General features: G+C 38.3%; 1 protein-coding gene and 1 long non-coding RNA gene across 3 annotated transcripts in view; one reads left to right on the top strand and one right to left on the bottom strand.

Moving 5' to 3' along the window:
- Nucleotides 1-1,135: 1,135 nt before the first annotated feature.
- On the bottom strand, nt 1,136-2,433 carry LOC113124156 (uncharacterized). Its single transcript, XR_003295004.2, has 2 exons — nt 2,189-2,433; nt 1,136-2,101 (listed from the first exon to the last, which is right to left on the bottom strand). It is a non-coding gene; the product is annotated as an uncharacterized LOC113124156 (long non-coding RNA).
- Nucleotides 2,434-6,862: 4,429 nt separating this feature from the next.
- chd1 (chromodomain helicase DNA binding protein 1) overlaps nt 6,863-18,996 on the top strand; it is a 32,240-nt gene continuing 20,106 nt past the window's right edge. The window contains exons 1-13 of one of the 2 annotated variants that reach the window (XM_026297072.2): nt 6,863-7,252; nt 8,672-8,787; nt 11,169-11,403; nt 11,829-11,939; nt 12,101-12,276; nt 12,457-12,728; nt 13,074-13,299; nt 16,258-16,358; nt 17,381-17,559; nt 17,691-17,815; nt 18,058-18,274; nt 18,471-18,560; nt 18,709-18,899. In XM_026297072.2, the coding sequence (XP_026152857.1) occupies nt 8,735-8,787; nt 11,169-11,403; nt 11,829-11,939; nt 12,101-12,276; nt 12,457-12,728; nt 13,074-13,299; nt 16,258-16,358; nt 17,381-17,559; nt 17,691-17,815; nt 18,058-18,274; nt 18,471-18,560; nt 18,709-18,899 (1,976 nt within the window). In that variant the 5' untranslated portion in view covers nt 6,863-7,252; nt 8,672-8,734. Of the gene's footprint in view, nt 7,253-7,830; nt 7,934-8,671; nt 8,788-11,168; nt 11,404-11,828; nt 11,940-12,100; nt 12,277-12,456; nt 12,729-13,073; nt 13,300-16,257; nt 16,359-17,380; nt 17,560-17,690; nt 17,816-18,057; nt 18,275-18,470; nt 18,561-18,708; nt 18,900-18,996 lie in introns of those variants that run through there. The other variant, XM_026297073.1, reaches the window with a different exon arrangement.

The raw sequence follows: 18,996 nt of genomic DNA, 5'->3' as shown, positions 1-18,996 counted from the left end.
CCTATGGTGTGTACTTTACATACTGTGGTCTTTGTACTGCTAACTTACTGTAACTCTGTTCACAACTCACACTTCCCACTAAAGGAAATGAAGTGTCTTCACTTCCTCAGTTGTTCTTACCTCAGTTAAAATGTTGTCACACAAATTCAGAAAAAATGTCCTTGCTTATTTGGAACTATTAACTACAGTTAACATAAATATGTGAAATTGGTTTAGGCTACTTTAATGGAATCCCTTTGTTTGCAGGAAATTTGCAAAAGTTATAGTTTTCTTGTTAACATGTTTTTTGATTTTCCAGAAGGTCTCATTATGTTATTGGAATTTCATTTAGAGAAACTTCAAAGCTAGAAATGTATATTTTCCCATGTTTCTCCTTATGGCTCCACCTTGTGGCTCAGTACGTTACATTACATTATTAATTTTAGTGTTCTGATGTATATTTACAACCAGTATAAAAATTGCTTTGTTTGTAATTTTTAGTTCTAGCCATTAACATGGGCAGAAAGTATCATGCTTCAGCTTTGTAGAAATACCAAAAATGCCATATTTCATAATCTATGTAATTAGGTAATGTTAACTCTGGCCAGATATTTAGCCTATTTTTATTATATTTTTATGTTTTTTGAACATAACCACAAACCAAAACGGTCAGACTGGTTTGTGTTCAGAACGGTTTTGAACACAAAGCAATGACTATATTTGGGTACTGTATAAATACTGTATAGGCTATTGGAGCCATCTTTGTGAGTTGCATTAGTTTTGCTTTTTGTTTCTTTCAGGTTCCTGTTTTCTATTGTTAGAAATCATTGTTAACATATTGTGTTTCTGTATGCTTTAAGAAACGTCCATACATTCCCTTAGGAGGCAGTTTTATGCAGCATAATAAAGATATAGTTATTCAGCATTTAATGTTGTTTCTTATAATCCTCTAATTTTCAATAACCACTGCAGTTTATGAATAATGTCAATAATTAACCATAATGTTTTTTTAAAAACATACAATAAATGAGTTGTAAATGTGACAAAAAGGTTTCAAACATTTCATAAGCCTACTAGGGCTTATGAAATATTTAATGAAAACAGACAAAACCAAGAGTTAATCAGTATGCCAAAACCAAAATGGACAAATGACAAGTTTCACTGTGCATATTTTATTACACTCCACCGACAGTATTAGACAGTTACTATGCTATATTTGTGCTGTATCAGGCATGTGCAAAACCATAAATGTAATGTGTATTTGTCTGGATCTCCATTAGCTTCTGCAATAGTGGTCCAAACTGCTAAATGTGTTTTAAGTAACAATGTTTTCAAAGCTCTCATAATCAGCTTTTACATTTTAAATGTTGACACACCAGGAATATTCATGTTCAGCATGAGTTATAGAAAAAGCAAAGGGTGAAAAAATGAAATGAAATGCCAATGTGCAATGAAGAACAAAAAAACTTCTCTGTTGTCTTGTGTTTTCTCAAAAATGTGCTTGTTTTCTTCATACTTTCACATCCTCAGACCATACAAAAATCCTTCAAATAAGGAGTGGAAACATCTTGTATTGCTGCAGATGTGACTCCAGAATGTGACTGACATATTATAGTACATTTTTCATTAAATCAATTAAGAATTAATTGTGCAGCAAAAACTAAATTCTGTCCACCTCTAAACTGACTTGGCAGTGTATTTAGTCTATACCTGCTCTCTCCCTTAATTAGTGAACTGTTTTAGAGTGGAACTGATGCATGTGTATGGCCTTTTTGGAAGCTGCAGTTTGTGCTGCTGTTGAACTATCTGGTATGAATATAAACTTTTGTATGTGTTTTTATATCGTGACAGCCATGTTTATTGAGACACATGGAATAAAAATGTTTTAGCCTAACAACAAAATCACATTTATCTGTAAAACAGCTCTGTTGTTGGGTTGACATTAACATATTAATATGCAATTTTATTTGTTTTAAAAATACACGTTTATTGTCTCGGACTGGTGGATCGTCGTAATGACGATCAGCTCTCTGGTCTGTGTCTCCTCCGCACTGCGTGCGTAGGCTATACGTTTCTCTCCTGGGACAGCCAGCCCCCGGTTAACTTGTGTCTTCATCACTCTCTGTTGTTTCGTGTTTATAGATAAATGATTGAAATTAAAATGCCAGAAAGATGTGAAATTAGTCGATATTGACAGTCTAAAACTCACCGTCCACAGTGCCGTCCCTTGATCACGGGCAGTCGCTGTGTCACCCCATTGTTATTCTCTAAGGTCGTCTGGAACATCATTTATGGGAGATTAGCCTGATTCTTTAGTGTGTATAGGACTGAAGGTATTCTCAAGGCATGTCGGTAGCATCATATTATCACTGCTTTAAAATATTTATAGATGCAGAAATTTCCGCTTCCGTTCTGAGGCGGCTGGATTCCTGGACTATTCCTATTGGTCAATAGTCCTGAGCAGCGAGATATTTAAATTATTCCCAAATATCGTATGCTTCTTATGACTATATATTGAAGTGGTTGTGAGCGATTATAAATTTACAATGGTCAAAACAGGTAAATATTATATTGATTAGAATATCATTTAAAATCGCCCCCTAGACTGATTCATCACGTGATAAAAATATAAAGTTAGTCTATCACCAGCAGATGGTGATGCTGCTACATAAAGCAGTCGGTTTTTACAGAGAGAAAACACTGGAGGCTACTTCGCAGGATTTGATTTAAATTTTATTTATTTAATTTCAGATAGCACTACTGGCCCATACATTACTTCAAAAACACACTTACGGTACATCAAAAAACGAATTTCCCTTCTTTCATCGTCTACCTTCATCATCACGGTTCAAGTTTTAAATATCAAGCATATTTTACGGTTCATTCAACTGTGAATCAGTCACAGCTGAGATAAAACTATGTAATTTCGAGATAAAAACATGGAAGCATAAAAAAGAATGCAGATAAAGTTCACATGATCTTTAGTAAAACGATGAAAACTAAATATTTGTTGCTTATAAAATTATGCATAGTTTGGTGACTTTATGTTAACATTATTCACTGTATGTTTGCATTAAATGAGGTGTGTTTGAGTGCTGATATAAGCTACATATTATCCATCCATCCATCTGTTATCTATGCCTGCTTATTCTTAGTTAGGGTCATGGGGGTCTGCTGGAGCCTATCCCAGCTCTCTTTGGGTGAAAGGCAGGGATACACCCTGGACAGGTCCCCAGTCCATCACAGGGCCACATAGAGACACCCAAAGACAGACAACCTCACACACTCACACTCACTCCTACAGGCAATTTAGAGTCACCAATCAACCTGACATGCATGTTTTTGGACTGTGGGAGGAAACCAGAGTACCTGGAGAAAACCCACACAAGCACAGGGAGAACATGCAAACTCCACACAGAAAGGCCCCTGACTGGTTGCAAATCCGGGCCCTTCTTGCTGTGAGGCAACAGTGTTACCCGCTCCCTTCTTGCTGTGAGGCAACAGTGTTACCCGCTCATCCACCGTGCTGCCCGCTACATATACATAAGCTTAATGCTGATTCAGTTTTATGAAGATAAGATCCATAAAAAGCATCACCAGCAGGCTATAAATCTAAGGGCCTCTAGTAGGGTACTCTTCATAATTACATGTGAGACAGGGAGGAAAGGATGTGCCAACACACCACAGTGAACATCACAGATCAGGCAAGTATACAAGGACAATTATGTATTTGCTTTTTTATTATCAATTTTCAGTTATTTTCAGGAAAGATACAGAGAAATGCATTTAAAATAATACAGGACAATATGTATAAATTGTGGTTACAGACAATTAAATTAGAATTATATAATCATGAATACATTTGAATATAATAATAATAAATTTAATATAATAATAAACCTGTGTTACATTGGGAAGTTGATCAGACTTCCTCTACACAATGCTGGTCACCAAGTCTTTTCATTCTAGAATGGCACCTGTTAGGTGGCAGCCAGTTACAGCCACTCCTGTTTGTTTTTTGTTTGGTTTTTGATGATTTTTACTGAATTATCATCTGTTAATCCAAGTCAAGTCAAGATCTATGCTTTCTCTCTGATAATGGATGAAAGTGGATGAGTTGGGATCTTCTAATTCCTGTGGAGAGACATATGGAGATTATGGAAACTGCATTAGAAAATATACGTTTCTGCAGCAACAGCATCTATACAAGGGAGCAACTGTTAGCTCTCAAGAGAACAAGTCTGCTTCTTGATATAAAACCTAAAATCCCCCAAGACCTGAAGGAGACGTAGGAGGGGCTGGAGAGCAGGAGTGAAGCATCGAGAAAAACGTAAGAGATTTAAACCATTTCTCTCAACAATTATTATGAGGAATGTGGGTCACTCTGCAACAAAGTGAATGAACTTTCTTCTTTAGCCAGCAGCCAGCGAGAGTATAGCGAGTGTAGCTTTGCTTCACCGAGACCTGGCTGAATGAAAATATACCAGACAGCTCGCTTGAACTGCCTGGGTTCTCACTAGTGTGAGCGGACAGAGGGAAACAGATCGGCAAGAAAAGAGGAGGTGGTCTCACAGTTTTTGTTAACTCCAAATGGTGAAACCCTGGACATGTAACAGTGAAAGACTGTATCTGCACTCCAGACATTGAGCTGTTGGTGGTTGGACTTAAGCCGTACTACCTGCCCCGTGAGTTTTCACATGCCATTGTTGTGACTGTTTACATTCCTCCATCAGCTGCAGCACAGAGTGCATGTGACATCATCCACACAGTTGTCGCTGGTCTCCAGACAAAACACCCCAGTGGCCTTATAGTAATTAATGGGGATTTTAACCATGTCAGTATTTCGGGAACTCTGACCAACTTCAAACAGTATGTGGACTGTGCAACACAAGAAACTTAAGATTCTTGATCTCCTTTATGCCAATGTGAAGGAGGCATACAGCTCTTCAGCCCTTCCCCCACTTGGTGGATCAGACCACAACTTAATATATCTAGTACCAACATACAAGCCCGTAGTAAGACAACAGTCTGCTACCAAGAGGTATGTGAAAGTTTGGTCAAAGGATGCTGAGGAAACAAATTTAGACCTTTTCATGGACGATCATGGTGAGGACATCGAAGACATCTCTCACTGTATCACAGATTACATCCGCTTCTGTGTGGACAATGTTGTTCCATCCAAAAAAGTTCATTGTTTCCCCAATAATAAGCCATGGATAAATAAGGACATTAAAGGTCTCCTCAACAAGAAGAAGAGGTCGTTCATGGCAAGAGACAAGGAGGAACTCTGGGCTGTGCAGAAAGAACTCAAGAGGAAGCTGAGGGAGGCAAAGCAGCTGTATAGAGACAGCGTAGAGCACAAGTTGAGACAGAATAATATCAAAGAGGTGTAGAATGGGATGAAAATAATGACTTGCTATAAGAAGCCACACACTGCTGTGGAAGGCCATCCCAGTTCCCTTAGTGACTTCAGACCAGTAGCGCTAACATCACATGTCATGAAAGTGAGAGACTCGTCCTGCAACACCTGAGGTCTCAAGTGTCTGAATTTCTGGACCCCCTGCAGTTTCCATATCAGGAACACATCAGAGTGGAAGATGCCATCATCTTCTTAATGCACAGATCATACTCCCATCTGGAGAGGCAGGGCAACACTGTGAGTCATGTTCTTTGACTTTTCAAGTGCTTTCAACACTATTCAGCCCCACCTGCTAAGTGCAAAGATGCAGGATATGGAAGTTCCTGCAGATATGGTGGAGTGGATCACAGACTACCTCACTGGGAGGCCACAGTTAGTTCGCTTAGATGGCTGCATATCTGATGTGGTGATGAGCAGCACCAATGCACCCCAAGGAACTGTACTGGCACCATTCCTCAGACACCTCAGACTTCCACTACAACTCTGTCCTGTCACCTCCAGAAGTTCTCTGATGACTCTTCAGTCACTGGATGCATCAATAATGATAACGATGAGGAATACAGACACCTGATAAAAAGCTTGTAACAACAACTGTCTAAATCTCAATATCAAGAAAACCAGAGAACTGGTGGTGGACTTTAGGAGGAGCAGGAAGACAAAATTAACTCCATACTGGACAATTCTGCCCACCCACTTCATGAGGAACTGTGGTGAATGGGAAGTTCATTCAGCTACAGACTAATTCCTCCTAAAGCAAAGACTGAGAGCTTCAGGAAGTCTTTTGTGTCCACAGCCATAAGACTCTATAATTCCACAATATAAACAATAATGCACACACACACACACACACACACACACACACACACACACACCACATACACGTGCATGCATGCACGCACACACACACACACAAACCCCCCAAAATAAATTAATTACTTTATTAATTACTATTAATTAATATAATTTAAATACTATTAAATTAGAATAACTGCTGTAACAATTGAATTTCCCATTGGGGATTAATAAAGTACTCTTCTTCTTTTACAAATATGTTTTCCTTGTAAAACTCAATATGTAATGGTATTCCTTTTGCTAAGTTTCAGTGTAATGTTTGTTTTGCTTATGTATGTATGTTTATTATGGCTACATTTTATTGTATGTTACGTTATGTATGTACTGTATGTTATTGTTTATTATATAAAAGATGGGTCACTTAGCCTTAATGGGCCAATGAATACAAACGTTTGTAAGTAATTTTATATAGTTACATCGCCTATGGTTGAGTCATCATCGTGGAAAAAGTTTTTGTCTAAATCAGAGAATATTAATCCGTAATAAAGCCCTTTTTCTGGGTTTATGTCAACATATCAATTTGTAGATATCGTGTGTTCTAAAATATTAAGTTTATTGTGTTCAAATACCTGCTGTTGCAGTGAAGTTACGAGCACGGTTGTTACGTCACTGCTCGGGGTTTCCTAGTGAAGTGAACCCTACGGCGTCATGGCGGAGGCCGGCTCTCGGAAGACTCTGGACTGAAATGCTGTTTTTCTACAGTCGCAGCTGACCGACGAACAATAGACTTGGCTTAAAACTAAAGCAGGAAAGGGGGCTTACTGAATTTTTCGAGAGAGAAGGAAACCAACATTGCACCAGTCCTATCAAACTGAGTCGTTCGAGGCTGCTCTCCCAAACTGGGAGATCGCTAGCTAGCGTAAGGTAGCGTCAACGTTAGCTTTCAGCAGCTGCTAGCTCGCTAGTTAACAACGGCAAAAGAAGAAAGGATCTCTGAAGTAAACGGCCGCAATTAGACGGCCATTTCATTGGCATTTCCCCGGGAATCATAACTCACGCCAGGTAACAAAGTGGAGTTACTTATCCCCTACTTCAACAAGAAAGTAGCTAAGCTAACGTTGCATGTTGATGTAGAAAAAACCGCGAGAAGTGAACGGCGAATGAAAACAAGATGGAAGAGGCTGAAGTTAGGTTAGCTAATTTGGTTTATGGGTGTTATAATGAATAGTAAAAGTGTATCAACCTACTGTGCCCCCCTACCTGCAGAGGAATTTGCATAGTTATAAACATTTGACTATTAAACCCCGTACAACGTGTATATTCAGAAAATGAATATTCCAGTGTTTCTGCTAAGAAGTAATAGCGCAAAGTTTTTTTCATTTTGTTAGCTTCCGTGCTAGCCTCGTGCTTCATAATGTTAGCTAACGCTACTTGCCTCGGAAGCTTAAGCTAGTTAACGTTTGGCTCTAAGTTCATGTTTATTCAACATATGTTCACATAAATTAAAAAATCGCGACATGTATCATTTGACCCACATGCGGACGCCATAGCTTATGTTGCAAAACTAAAACGCTGTGTTTATTTTATCGTTTGTGTCTTGAAAATCAGAAAAACCATAATACTAGAATATTACTAAGTGAACTTAGTAAACAGTTGGTTATAAGGATAACGTTGCATAGGGGACAGTGAATATTCTGTACCGATAAAGTGGCTAGAATACACTCGTCTGTTGGTGGTGATAAGGTAATCCTGATTGTTGGGATTTTGTCCGTAGCATTTGTAGATAACAGATAATACTGGCTGGCGCGTTGTCGGTGTAGCATACATTACTGCTAATGTACCCCGCCACTAGCTAATGTTGGCTTCATTAGCCGGTATTAGCTTATTAGCTACAAGCTAAATGTAGCCACAGGAAAACTTTATCATTCTATGAGACGTTTGTTAGCACTGGCCAAGTCACTGGGGTTACCGGGTATTTAGGAATCTCGTGGAGTTTTGTGTAAATGTGAAAACACGCTGCTGCTGCTGCAGCAGAGGCCTATCAGGCCTCTGCAGTGAGGGAGCAAATCCAGCTAACTTACATGTAGTTATATAGCATGTCGCAGTCAGGTCCATCTGTTGTGGTTTTCATTTGAGATAATCATAAAAAAGATGTTTTTGTGTGCAATACATTCCCTTAGCCTTTCAAATAACAAAACCTCTATTTTTATTTATATATGTATTTACAGTTTGACTTGGACAGTTCACTGGTTGAACTTTTACATGGGAACTTTTATTTTGGGGTGCTATACTGAGTTCCAGTGTAACTTATTTATGAACGTTTACATTTTTAAATGTTATATTTTGAATAAACAGCTTTATCAGGCCCTCTTGCTGCATAATGCAGGGAAAGCATAGTGTTAGGTAGTTTTTATTTAGGCACAGTCTTGGTATTTACCAGACAGTATTTCTAATGTTGTTCTTGTGTATCTTTTCTCACAGGTTAACAACGTGGAAAATATTACTACGGGTTGTTAGGAGGAAGTCTCTATTTTGGACTTCGATATGGCTGGACGTAGTGAGAATGAAAGTGTTAGCAACAGCAGTGGAGAATCAAGGTAAGTCAATTTATCATCCTTCATGAAACAGCAGAGTTGTAGGTGCTGCTTGAATTTTATGCCTTTTCATTAATGTATCATTTCAGGTCATTAAATGATAATTTTTACAGTAACTGTAACAGTAACATAACAGTAACTGTATATCTCACTTTTAGAGCACTTGTCAGTAATTTCTTTGAAGATTATTTTACATTTGAAATGTGTAATTTATACATGTACAGACTACTGTCTAATGTTATGCCACTGTTTACAGTGTTGCAGTTGTGCACAAGTTGTTTACACTGCACAGCAGTATATATTGCACTGAGGCAGTAATGTAGACTTTTAGAAACTTATAATGGCAGCAGTAGTTACTTCCTGATGAATTAGCTGTGGCTGAGACATTGGTTCAAAATCGCATGGATTATGGAAAAAATCATCATCACGATTATTTTGGTCATTATTGAAATCACGATTATTTTAAACGATTAATCATTGGCTTTGGGAAGTATGTTGCATTTATTGAATACAAAATATATTCAAATGTATAAATAGCGGTGCTGACACCACTGCATAGCAAATCTTGCACATAATGTTTTTGGTGCATGTCCGCTTCTTTGAATCCAAACTTCCCAAACAACAGAATTGCTTCTACCTCCTTTTTCGACCAAAGACTTCTGTCGCTGCTCTCTTTCCGGCATCTTCACTCACACTGATTTTTAAATGCCACCAGATACGCGACTTGTTTCGCCGACAGTATAGGCTGAGAGAGTTGGGGCTTGTGGAGGGACGAAAAGTGCATGCGTGTCATTAAGAATGCAGGCCAAAATAACTTGAAAAACAGAATAATCATTTTTTTCTCGATTATAGTTTTTGTGATTGTTGACACCCCAAATCAAAATTCGATTAATTGCACAGTCCTAATTTAGAGAGCTCCTAACTTAGTTTAAAAAGTTTTAGGTAGGAGTCTTAACTTAAGAGTGATTTAGGAATAATTTTAGAGCAAGAAAAACTCTTATCTCAGTGAGGTGGTGGGGCTGACCCTATTGCTAGGTATAATGCATCTTTGTGTAAACTGTGACTGGTTGTCAAAAAAAAAAATCATGCATTCATATTATTATTATTATAAGGCTTTACTTGGAAAAAATAGGTCTATTTTTGTATATTTTACCCTGACCACTCCTACATTTAATCTATTTAAAGTAACTGGAAAAAATGGCCCCGCTGTTTATGGTCTGCAATGAAAACAACTTGAATTTTGATGTTGTGGTAACACTGTCTATTTACATAAACCTCTTCATTTTCTGACAGTGCAATAATTTGGATGTGCGATCCATCAATAACTCCAACAACACAGTGGAAGTCCATGCATGCCTTTTTAAGAGCCTGCAGGGTGTGAATGTCCAGTGCAAAAGATGATACGATATAAAGTTCTGAGAGCGCTGTACATGATAACTCTGCTGATGGAAAATTGTGACAGACCCAAAACTTCGAGTTGTGGTGACTTTCATTTCTGGTGTTGTGGCATGTTTGCACTGGGTAGGAGATAAGATGAGAAAAACTTCAATAATCCCTGAAGGGAAATTCGGGTGGTTTTGTAGCAAAAGTAATAAGTAGTAAAATTAGACAGTAACAGATATGAGTGCATGTGTAATAAGATCAAATGTTATTCCTGCACAATATACATAATTTTCATGCTATTCCAGCTATTCAGTGATCCCTCTTGCCGTGTTGCTGGTGGCACTGTCATCCTTGAAGCCGACCATTCCCATCAGGTTATAAATGTTTCATTGTAGGATAATGGTTTTCGGAACTACTTTGTATAGATTTTTGGTGACCCCTACCCCTTTAGGGACAAGTGGACTCAAACCATACAGGAAAATCCGCCCCACAGCATAACAGAGCCACCAGATCCCCTCACTGTAGGAGTCAAGCATTCAGGTTTTTCCATTCATTATCACTTGTCTCTAAATAATTGGTTATATTGTAGTGTCAGATGACACTGGATTCCATTCTGCTGAAAGCTGTGGAAGATTAAACATTTTTATTCATCATTAATGTAGTCAGGGTGCTCATTAAATGAGGATGCTGTGTTTTAAAGCATTACTGTCATTTGCAAAGTAATTTAAGCTAAATATATGCAGCAAATCTCTGACATGTTTGCCATCATGTTCACCTCTGTACAAAGTCAGTTTAATAGATGGTGGACTTTTTGAACTTTTTTTTTTTTTTTTTTTTTTTTTGAAAAATACCTTGGTACTTGGGAAAGAATAGCCCAGAAAAGGGTATTATTGTACAAGGTATTATATTGGCACTGGTTTAAATATTTTAAAATAATCTATTATTTACCAATTACTAATTTAAAAAAATATGTTTTATAATTTTCTCTGAACTTGTAACAGTAATTCTGATGATGAATCCGGTTCTGGATCGGGCTCACGATCAGGGTCTGGGTCAGGCTCCAGTTCCAGCTCCTCCAGTAGCAGCAGCAGCAGCAGCAGCAGCAGCAGCAGCAGCCAATCAGAAAGCAGTGACTCAGGAAGTGGATCAGACTCTGGCAGCCAGTCAGATTCTGACACAGAGAAATCTAAGGAGAAGGTGGAAGCGCCAATTAAATCAAACATTGATGGAGCTGAGGTAACAGTATGTGGGGGAAAAAAAAAAAAGACTCTTATTTGTTACTCCAAGTGGACAGGTGGAGAAAATAATTGACTAAGTGTTAAATTGCAAAGTTAATGCAGTATGTATCCTGCAGCATTTAACATTGCAGGCTGTCTTCATAAATGATATGTATAAGTCTGAGTGTAGCACGTCTTGATTGATCATTGCTTCATGTTGATAGGATAAAGTGGTACAAACAATGTCTGAAAAACAAGAAATCTCAGTGTTTTGTTAAATATTTTTTGAACTGGTGATGTGATGAATTCAGACATTGTCCAAGTTTGACATATACTTTTGATGTATACTATATACATATACTTTTTGAGTGCCTAACTTGTGTGTGAAAGCTTAATAACCTGTAAAAAAGAAAAAAAAAAAGGCTAACCCACATTTGATTGCAGTTCTGGAAGTCGAACCCAAGTATCCTAGCAGTGCAAAGATCTGCTATGCTCAGGAAACAACAGCAGCAGCAGCAGCAAAGACAGAGCTCCTCAAATAGTGGCTCGGATGAGGTTTGTTTCAAACTTCTCTGTACATGTTCTGTACAGTTTAACTGGCAACTAATCAACACTGTGGATGTCACTAGTATATCAATGTAATATCTGTTATTGGAGGTGCCCAATAAATTGATTGATTATTAATGAATGTTCTCTGTGATGATAATCTTTTGTAGGATTCATCTAGTAGTGATGAATCTGACTCAAGTGGGTCCAAAAGGAGAAGAAATTCAGGCTCCTCAGGATCAGGAAGTGGTTCTGAATCAGATTCATCAGTAGGGGACAACAGTGATGAAACAGCATCAGACTATGAGCCCAGCCACAAAATCAAAAGCAGAAAACCTCCAACCAAGTAAGTAGAGAGTCGCCCTTTAACACCTGCCTGTCTATAATGAGTTGTATTATTCTCCCATCTGTTTCCCTTTGTTGTGGTCACTCTCCTCAGTCATTTAGTTGGGGTGTTTTAAGGTGTGGTTTGCATTTATTGTTGTGCAGCCATTATTTCTTCTTTTCTACTTTTGTCATGTCTCAGGATGAATTTTCGGAATGGGAAGAAAAGCAAAACTCAGAGGAAGAAATCCCAGAAATGTTCATCCTCTGAGGACGAGGACAATGACAAGAAGGTGGCATCTGCAGGGCCACGGCGACAGGCAACGGTTAACATCAGCTATAAGGAGGACGAGGAGCTAAAGACAGACTCGGATGATCTTGTGGAAGTTCTTGGCGAGGATGTCCCACAGCCTGAAGAAGACGAGTTTGAAACAGTGGAGAGAGTAATGGACAGCAGAATAGGAAGGAAAAGAGGTAAAGGACATGGTACTGAGATTGATCATATCATCCACTCTGATTTAACTTGAGCTATAGACAGTGGTTTATCAGAATCTCCGACCCAGAATCTGTTTAGTTAAACAAGTATGCAAAGATGGATAGAATATGTATGAATATGAATTTTAGCTTCCCAAATGTTGAAAGTTGTAGGGAAGTGAGAGAATTGGACCGTTTTTAGGGTAGTCAGGTGTTGAAAGGGATGTCTGTGTGACAAAAGCAGCTTAAATTTGATGTGGTTTTTTGGGGGATTTTTTTTTTTTTTTTTGACCACCCAGGAAAGAAATATATTAATTATTCCTTTTCCCCCCTCCCAAATAACAGCAACAGGAAGTGCAACCACTGTATATGCTGTAGAAGCAGATGGGGACCCCAGTGGCAACTTCAACCCCAACAAAGAGGCTGGTGAGATACAGTATTTGATAAAGTGGAAAAATTGGGCCCATATCCACAACACTTGGGAGACAGAGGAGACACTTAAGTTACAGAACGTCAAGGGCATGAAGAAACTGGATAATTTCAAGAAGAAGGAACAGGAAAAAAAGAAATGGTGAGAACTCATTTGATAAATTGTGAGCTTGTTTTTGTAGACAAACACACCTGTAGAGCTGCCTAATCTTCATCTGAAAACCCACCAGCAAGAAAGACCCTTTGGGCAACTAGGGCTTAATTTGTGCCAGATCCTGCCAGAACAGGATCTGGGACCTCTCTGTTTTTAATAGTGCCTGACTGATGTAGCATTTTGTCGATTTTATCGGCCGATATGAGCCTATGGCAGATATATCGGTATCGGCGAATCTTCTTCTTGTTCTTTTCCTTTTGGCTGCTCCCTTCAGGGGTCGCCACAGAGAATCATCTGCCTCCATTTAACCCTATCCTCTGTATCCTCCTCACCCACACCAACTATCCTCATGTCCTCCTTCACTACAAGAACCTCCTCTTTGGTCTTCCTCTAGTCCTCGTTGCTGGCAGCTCTAACCTCAGCATCCTTTTATCAATGTATTCACTGTCCCTCCTCTGAACATGTCCAAACCATCTCAATCTGGCTTCCCTGGCTTTTTCTCCAAAACATCTAACATGAGCTGTCCCTCTGATGTCCTCATTCCTGATCCTATCCATCCTTGTCACTCCCAGAGAGAACCTCAACATCTTCAGCTCTGCTACCTCCAGCTCTGCCTCCTGGCTTTTTCTCAGTGCCACTGTCTCTAAACCAGACAACATTGCTGGTCTCACCACTGTCTTGTCCACCTTTCCTTTCATTCTTGCTGACACTCTTTTGTCACACATCACACCTGACACTTTCCTCCACCCGTTCCAACCTGCTTGCATACGTCTATGCTGCCAATATTAACATTTTTTTAATGTGCGTTTAAAATGTGTGTGTGTGTATATGTATGTGTGTATATATATGTGTGTGTATATATATATATATATATATATATATATATATATATTCTATTTATGTATACTGTATTCTATATACAATACCAGTCATAAGTTTGGACACACGAATTGAAATGCCATTGCCTGTGCAAGTGTATCCGAACTTTTGACTGGTACTGTACACACAAATGATATCGGCTGATATATCAATCAGATTTTCTTTTTACTTCATAGTATCAGCATCAGCCCCAGAAAACCCATATCAGCCAGGCACTAGTTCTTAATCGCCCACGTTCCATTACTTATTTGTGCAGATCCTTTACTTCTGTGGTATAAAAACAAAGATAATTTAAACCACAAATATATGCATTACATTCTGCACCAGTTTCAAGCAATTTCAATTTCAAATTGTTATTAATTTAGACTTAAGTAATCAAATGAAAAGTGTACTGTGTAAATAGATTTGTGGCGAAAGGACAACGAACATAAGCAATAAAACAAATGGGATTTTTTGCAAACCCCATCCAGTAATAGGAAGAGGTGGTAAATCAGAACATGGCTGCAGTGTGGGTTGTTTAGGACAACTGTGTTACGTAAGCAGACATGTGGTCTATTAATATTTTAGAATGCTATGCGTGTGATTCTTTACTGTGAACTGTTGTGTATATGTTAGACCTGTTGAGAACTGAATTGCTGATTGCCAGTGCATTGGATCCACAGTTAAGTGGAGATATTGGCATTACAGATAGGCATTTACACGTTGTGCAGTGTAGCCTAAAATGATTTTCAAATTATTGCCATAACATTTATATTATATCATTCAAAATTGAGGCAAGTAAGCCACACAGTAGTATGTAGGCATTAGAGTACATAGCATGTCTTTTGTTTTTTAGTTTTTAGCAGTACACATTGCAGGACCTGCATCTGCCTTGTCACCCCACTCACACATGGCATTCTGGTGCCTTCAGATTTATAAATTAGGAACTGACAACTACAGATAAAAGTAGTCAAAATTATAATAAATAAAACATTAAAAAAAAACTCATCATTCTCCAAATTTGTCCTCCCAAACATTCTTGGCTGTTTGTAAATATTTATCCAGGCAATCTTTACGTTAAAGATAGATGTACTGGTACTTTAAGGAATTTCCCAGTTGGATCTATAAAGTACATCTGTATATCTTTACCGTAATATCTTAACCTATCCATGTAATATCCGATACATGACATGTACACATGGAAACAAATGTTATTCATTTAAACCAGTGTTAATTTTGACAGCAGATTTTAATTTAGTTTTAGTCATAGCCTTTTGACTAAAATGCAATTTTAGTTTGTCATATTTTAGTCATCTGCTTTGTTTTAGTTTTAGTCAACTAAATACCATAAGATTTTAAATATATATATATATATATATATATATATATATATATGAAATATATTGGGTTTAATTTAAATGTAATTTAGTTAAACTATTGTAATATACAAAATATTCTAAATTAAGACTAAACTAAGAACACTGTTTTTGTTTGGCTTCATCTGTCCGCAGCCCTCTGCAATGCAATGACATTCACTAGTTAAAATTGAATCACCTTTGACATTGTGGAACTGAAAACAAAATTTATTTAAATGGGGCCTGCTGTGTTGATATAGACACAAGAGTTAGAGTCTTGTTAGCTTTAAACCAGTCATCTTGAAGTGAAGTGACTTGTGGCCAAGTATGGTGACCCATACTCGGAATTTGTGCTCTGTATTAAACCCATCCAAGGTGCACACACACAGCAGTGAACACACGGTTGGGAGTTTGGTGCCTTGCTCAAGTGTCTCACCTCAGTCGTGGTATTGAAGTTGGAGAGAGCGCTCACTCCACCCCACCGACAATTCCTGAGACTTGAACTTGCAACTTTCAGGGTACAAGTCCGACTCTCTGCCTATCCAAGACTGCCCTGGTCACTTCATCTTCGGTTCACTAGCCTGTTCAGTTTTAATGATTTAAAAACTAGAATGTGTGGAAATTTTAAATTTTGTTTAGTGCCCTCTGAGAAATTGCTGTGTTGAACTAGATTAGGGGAAAAGGAAAACAGTTTTTAAAATTATTTTCTAATGGTTTTTCACCTCTTCCCCAGGTTAAAGGCAGCTTCACCTGAGGATATAGAATATTTTAATTGCCAAGAAGAATTGATGGATGACCTGCACTCTCAATACCAGCTAGTAGAGCGGATCATAGGTGCGCTTTCTTCAGTGTATCACTTGTTTTTGTGAAGCACTTTACTGACTATACAGTTGTTTTACAAAGTACTCCCTTGTACACTTTTTGTCTGCTTTGTGTTGTAGTGGTAAATACAAATTCTTAAATGGATAAAATTGTAATTATTCCTTGATGAATTTACACACAATAATGGATATTTTAAAAAAATGTTTTGCTGGTGCATGAAAACTCAAAGCTGAAATGTTGTCTTTACAAAGTATTCATACCCTTTCCTGACCACTGTGGTGAACTCAATTGTTTGGACATGATCTAGAAAAGGTCCACATCCATGTGTACAAGGTCCTGCAGTTCACACAGAATGTCAGAACAAAAACCACAAATAATGAAGCTCAAGGAACTCTCCCAAAGCAGCTAAAATGTTTTGGTGAGGTAAAGCTGCAAGCAAGGGTATAAAACATAAAAACATTTTAAGGCTTTTAAGTGTTCACAGTGACTAGATGAAAGTCACTTCGTGTAAAAGCCTTACACAACTTACAGTTGTTGAGTTAAGGCACTACTCATCACATGGCTAATACCATCTCTGCAATAGCAGTATCATGCTATTGGGGTGCTACTCAGCAGCAGACACAGGGAGACGGGTTAGAAATTATAGTTAACAGATGTTTCTGATCTGAAGACGTCCTGAGGATCTGCCAGGAATTTATAAAAAAAATTCTAATAACATATTTTCACTTTCAGCATGAATTATTGACTTCAAGATTTAAAGACATGTCCCCATGAGAAAATAAGTTTTGCTGTCATCACAGCATCATAAAACTTACACCATCAAAGTACAAAACAAATTGCAAATATGGTATATGCCCGACCACTCACACTGGCTAAGAATATTACTGCTACTTGTATCACTTGCAAAATGGTGTTTATATAAATTTAAAATTAAATGTATACAGTGAATGTGTGGGGGGGAGTGAAGGGGGTTGAATACTTGATTCCACAGGATTTTTGTAACTTAATGGATCTCTGGATTTTTTTTTGAACAGGGCATTCAAACCAGAAGTCTGCCGCTGGTTACCCAGACTACTTGTGTAAGTGGCAGGGTTTACCATACTCAGAGTGTAGTTGGGAAGATGGTGCTCTGATTGCAAAAAAGTTCCAAAAATGCATCAACGACTACATGAGCAGAAACCAATCCAAGACCATTCCAATGAGAGACTGCAAGGTAACGCACTGTGGTGTAGTAGAGTTTTGAATTCAGTTTTATCTGTTCTGTGTTATTTTACTTTCTGAAAAAGATTAAACTGTGGGGTGTGACCTAAACATTGACGTCATTGTGATTGTTCTTTCCTAAAGGTGCTGAAACAAAGACCCAGGTTTGTGCCCATGAAAAAGCAGCCAGCCTACATAGGAGGTGATGGACTGGAACTCAGAGACTACCAGTTGGACAGTTTGAATTGGATGGCCCACTCCTGGTGCAAGTATGACTCAGGCAATCCTTAAATTCCCACCTTTCATTGTTGCGTCTGTGCTATACCTATGGGGAATAAACTGCTATAGTAGAGAGATTGTATTCACTTATTTTCATTAAAAATAACAATTTTTTGCCAGTGATGGTGGAACCTTTGCATACATAATTAAATGGTGGATGCTGGATGTTTTATTACTCAGTATTGAGTAGCATGCCCATCTGATACTTTTGTTACTGTCGTTTTTTCCATAGGGGCAACAGTTGCATCCTTGCTGATGAAATGGGTTTAGGGAAAACCATCCAGACCATCTGCTTTCTCAATTACCTGTTTAATGAGCACCAACTCTATGGGCCATTCCTGCTGGTTGTACCTCTTTCCACACTAACCTCCTGGCAGAGAGAAATTCAGCTCTGGGCCCCTCAGATGAATGTAGTGGTCTATCTGGGAGACATCAACAGCAGGAACATGGTATAGTGGTTCAAACAGTTGTTGCCCACACAAGAGGGGGATAGGCAGTACATACTTTTTACAACTATATTGACACAGTTTCATTATCCCCCTCTCTTTAATTGGAGGCTATGAGGCAGGCTGCAAAGGCTGATGCTTGTTAATGACTGTCTCAACATGTGATGTTTCCTTTTCTGCTGTGTTCTCATTTAAATAGATCAGGACCCATGAGTGGATGCATGTCCATAGCAAGAGACTGAAATTTAATATTCTTCTCACAACATATGAAATCCTCCTAAAAGACAAGGTCAGCAACTACTCAACTATACTGGCTTGTTTTGCTGTTGTGACAATATTCTTTATTTAGGATGCTACCCATAATACATCTAAATATCGTTTTTCAAGCTGGGAGGTCTAATTTTAGCACATGTAACACCTTTATTGTGCTTCTGTAGTCATTTTTGGGCAGTGTTAACTGGGCTGTCATTGGTGTGGATGAGGCACACCGACTGAAGAATGATGATTCCCTCCTCTACAAGACCATGATTGACTTCAAGTCCAATCACAGGCTTTTGATCACAGGAACACCACTGCAGAACTCCCTGAAAGAGCTTTGGTCACTGCTGCACTTCATTATGCCTGAGAAGTATGACATTTCATTTATTATGCTTAAAGACCAACTTATTGGTTAACGTTCTGTCCTCGTTACAGTCACAAAGAAGTGAAATGGATATATTTAGTAC

This window comes from Mastacembelus armatus, chromosome 12 (assembly GCF_900324485.2).
Source record: "Mastacembelus armatus chromosome 12, fMasArm1.2, whole genome shotgun sequence".
Lineage (NCBI taxonomy): Eukaryota > Metazoa > Chordata > Actinopteri > Synbranchiformes > Mastacembelidae > Mastacembelus > Mastacembelus armatus.
This window is presented reverse-complemented; position numbering and strand designations above follow the sequence as displayed.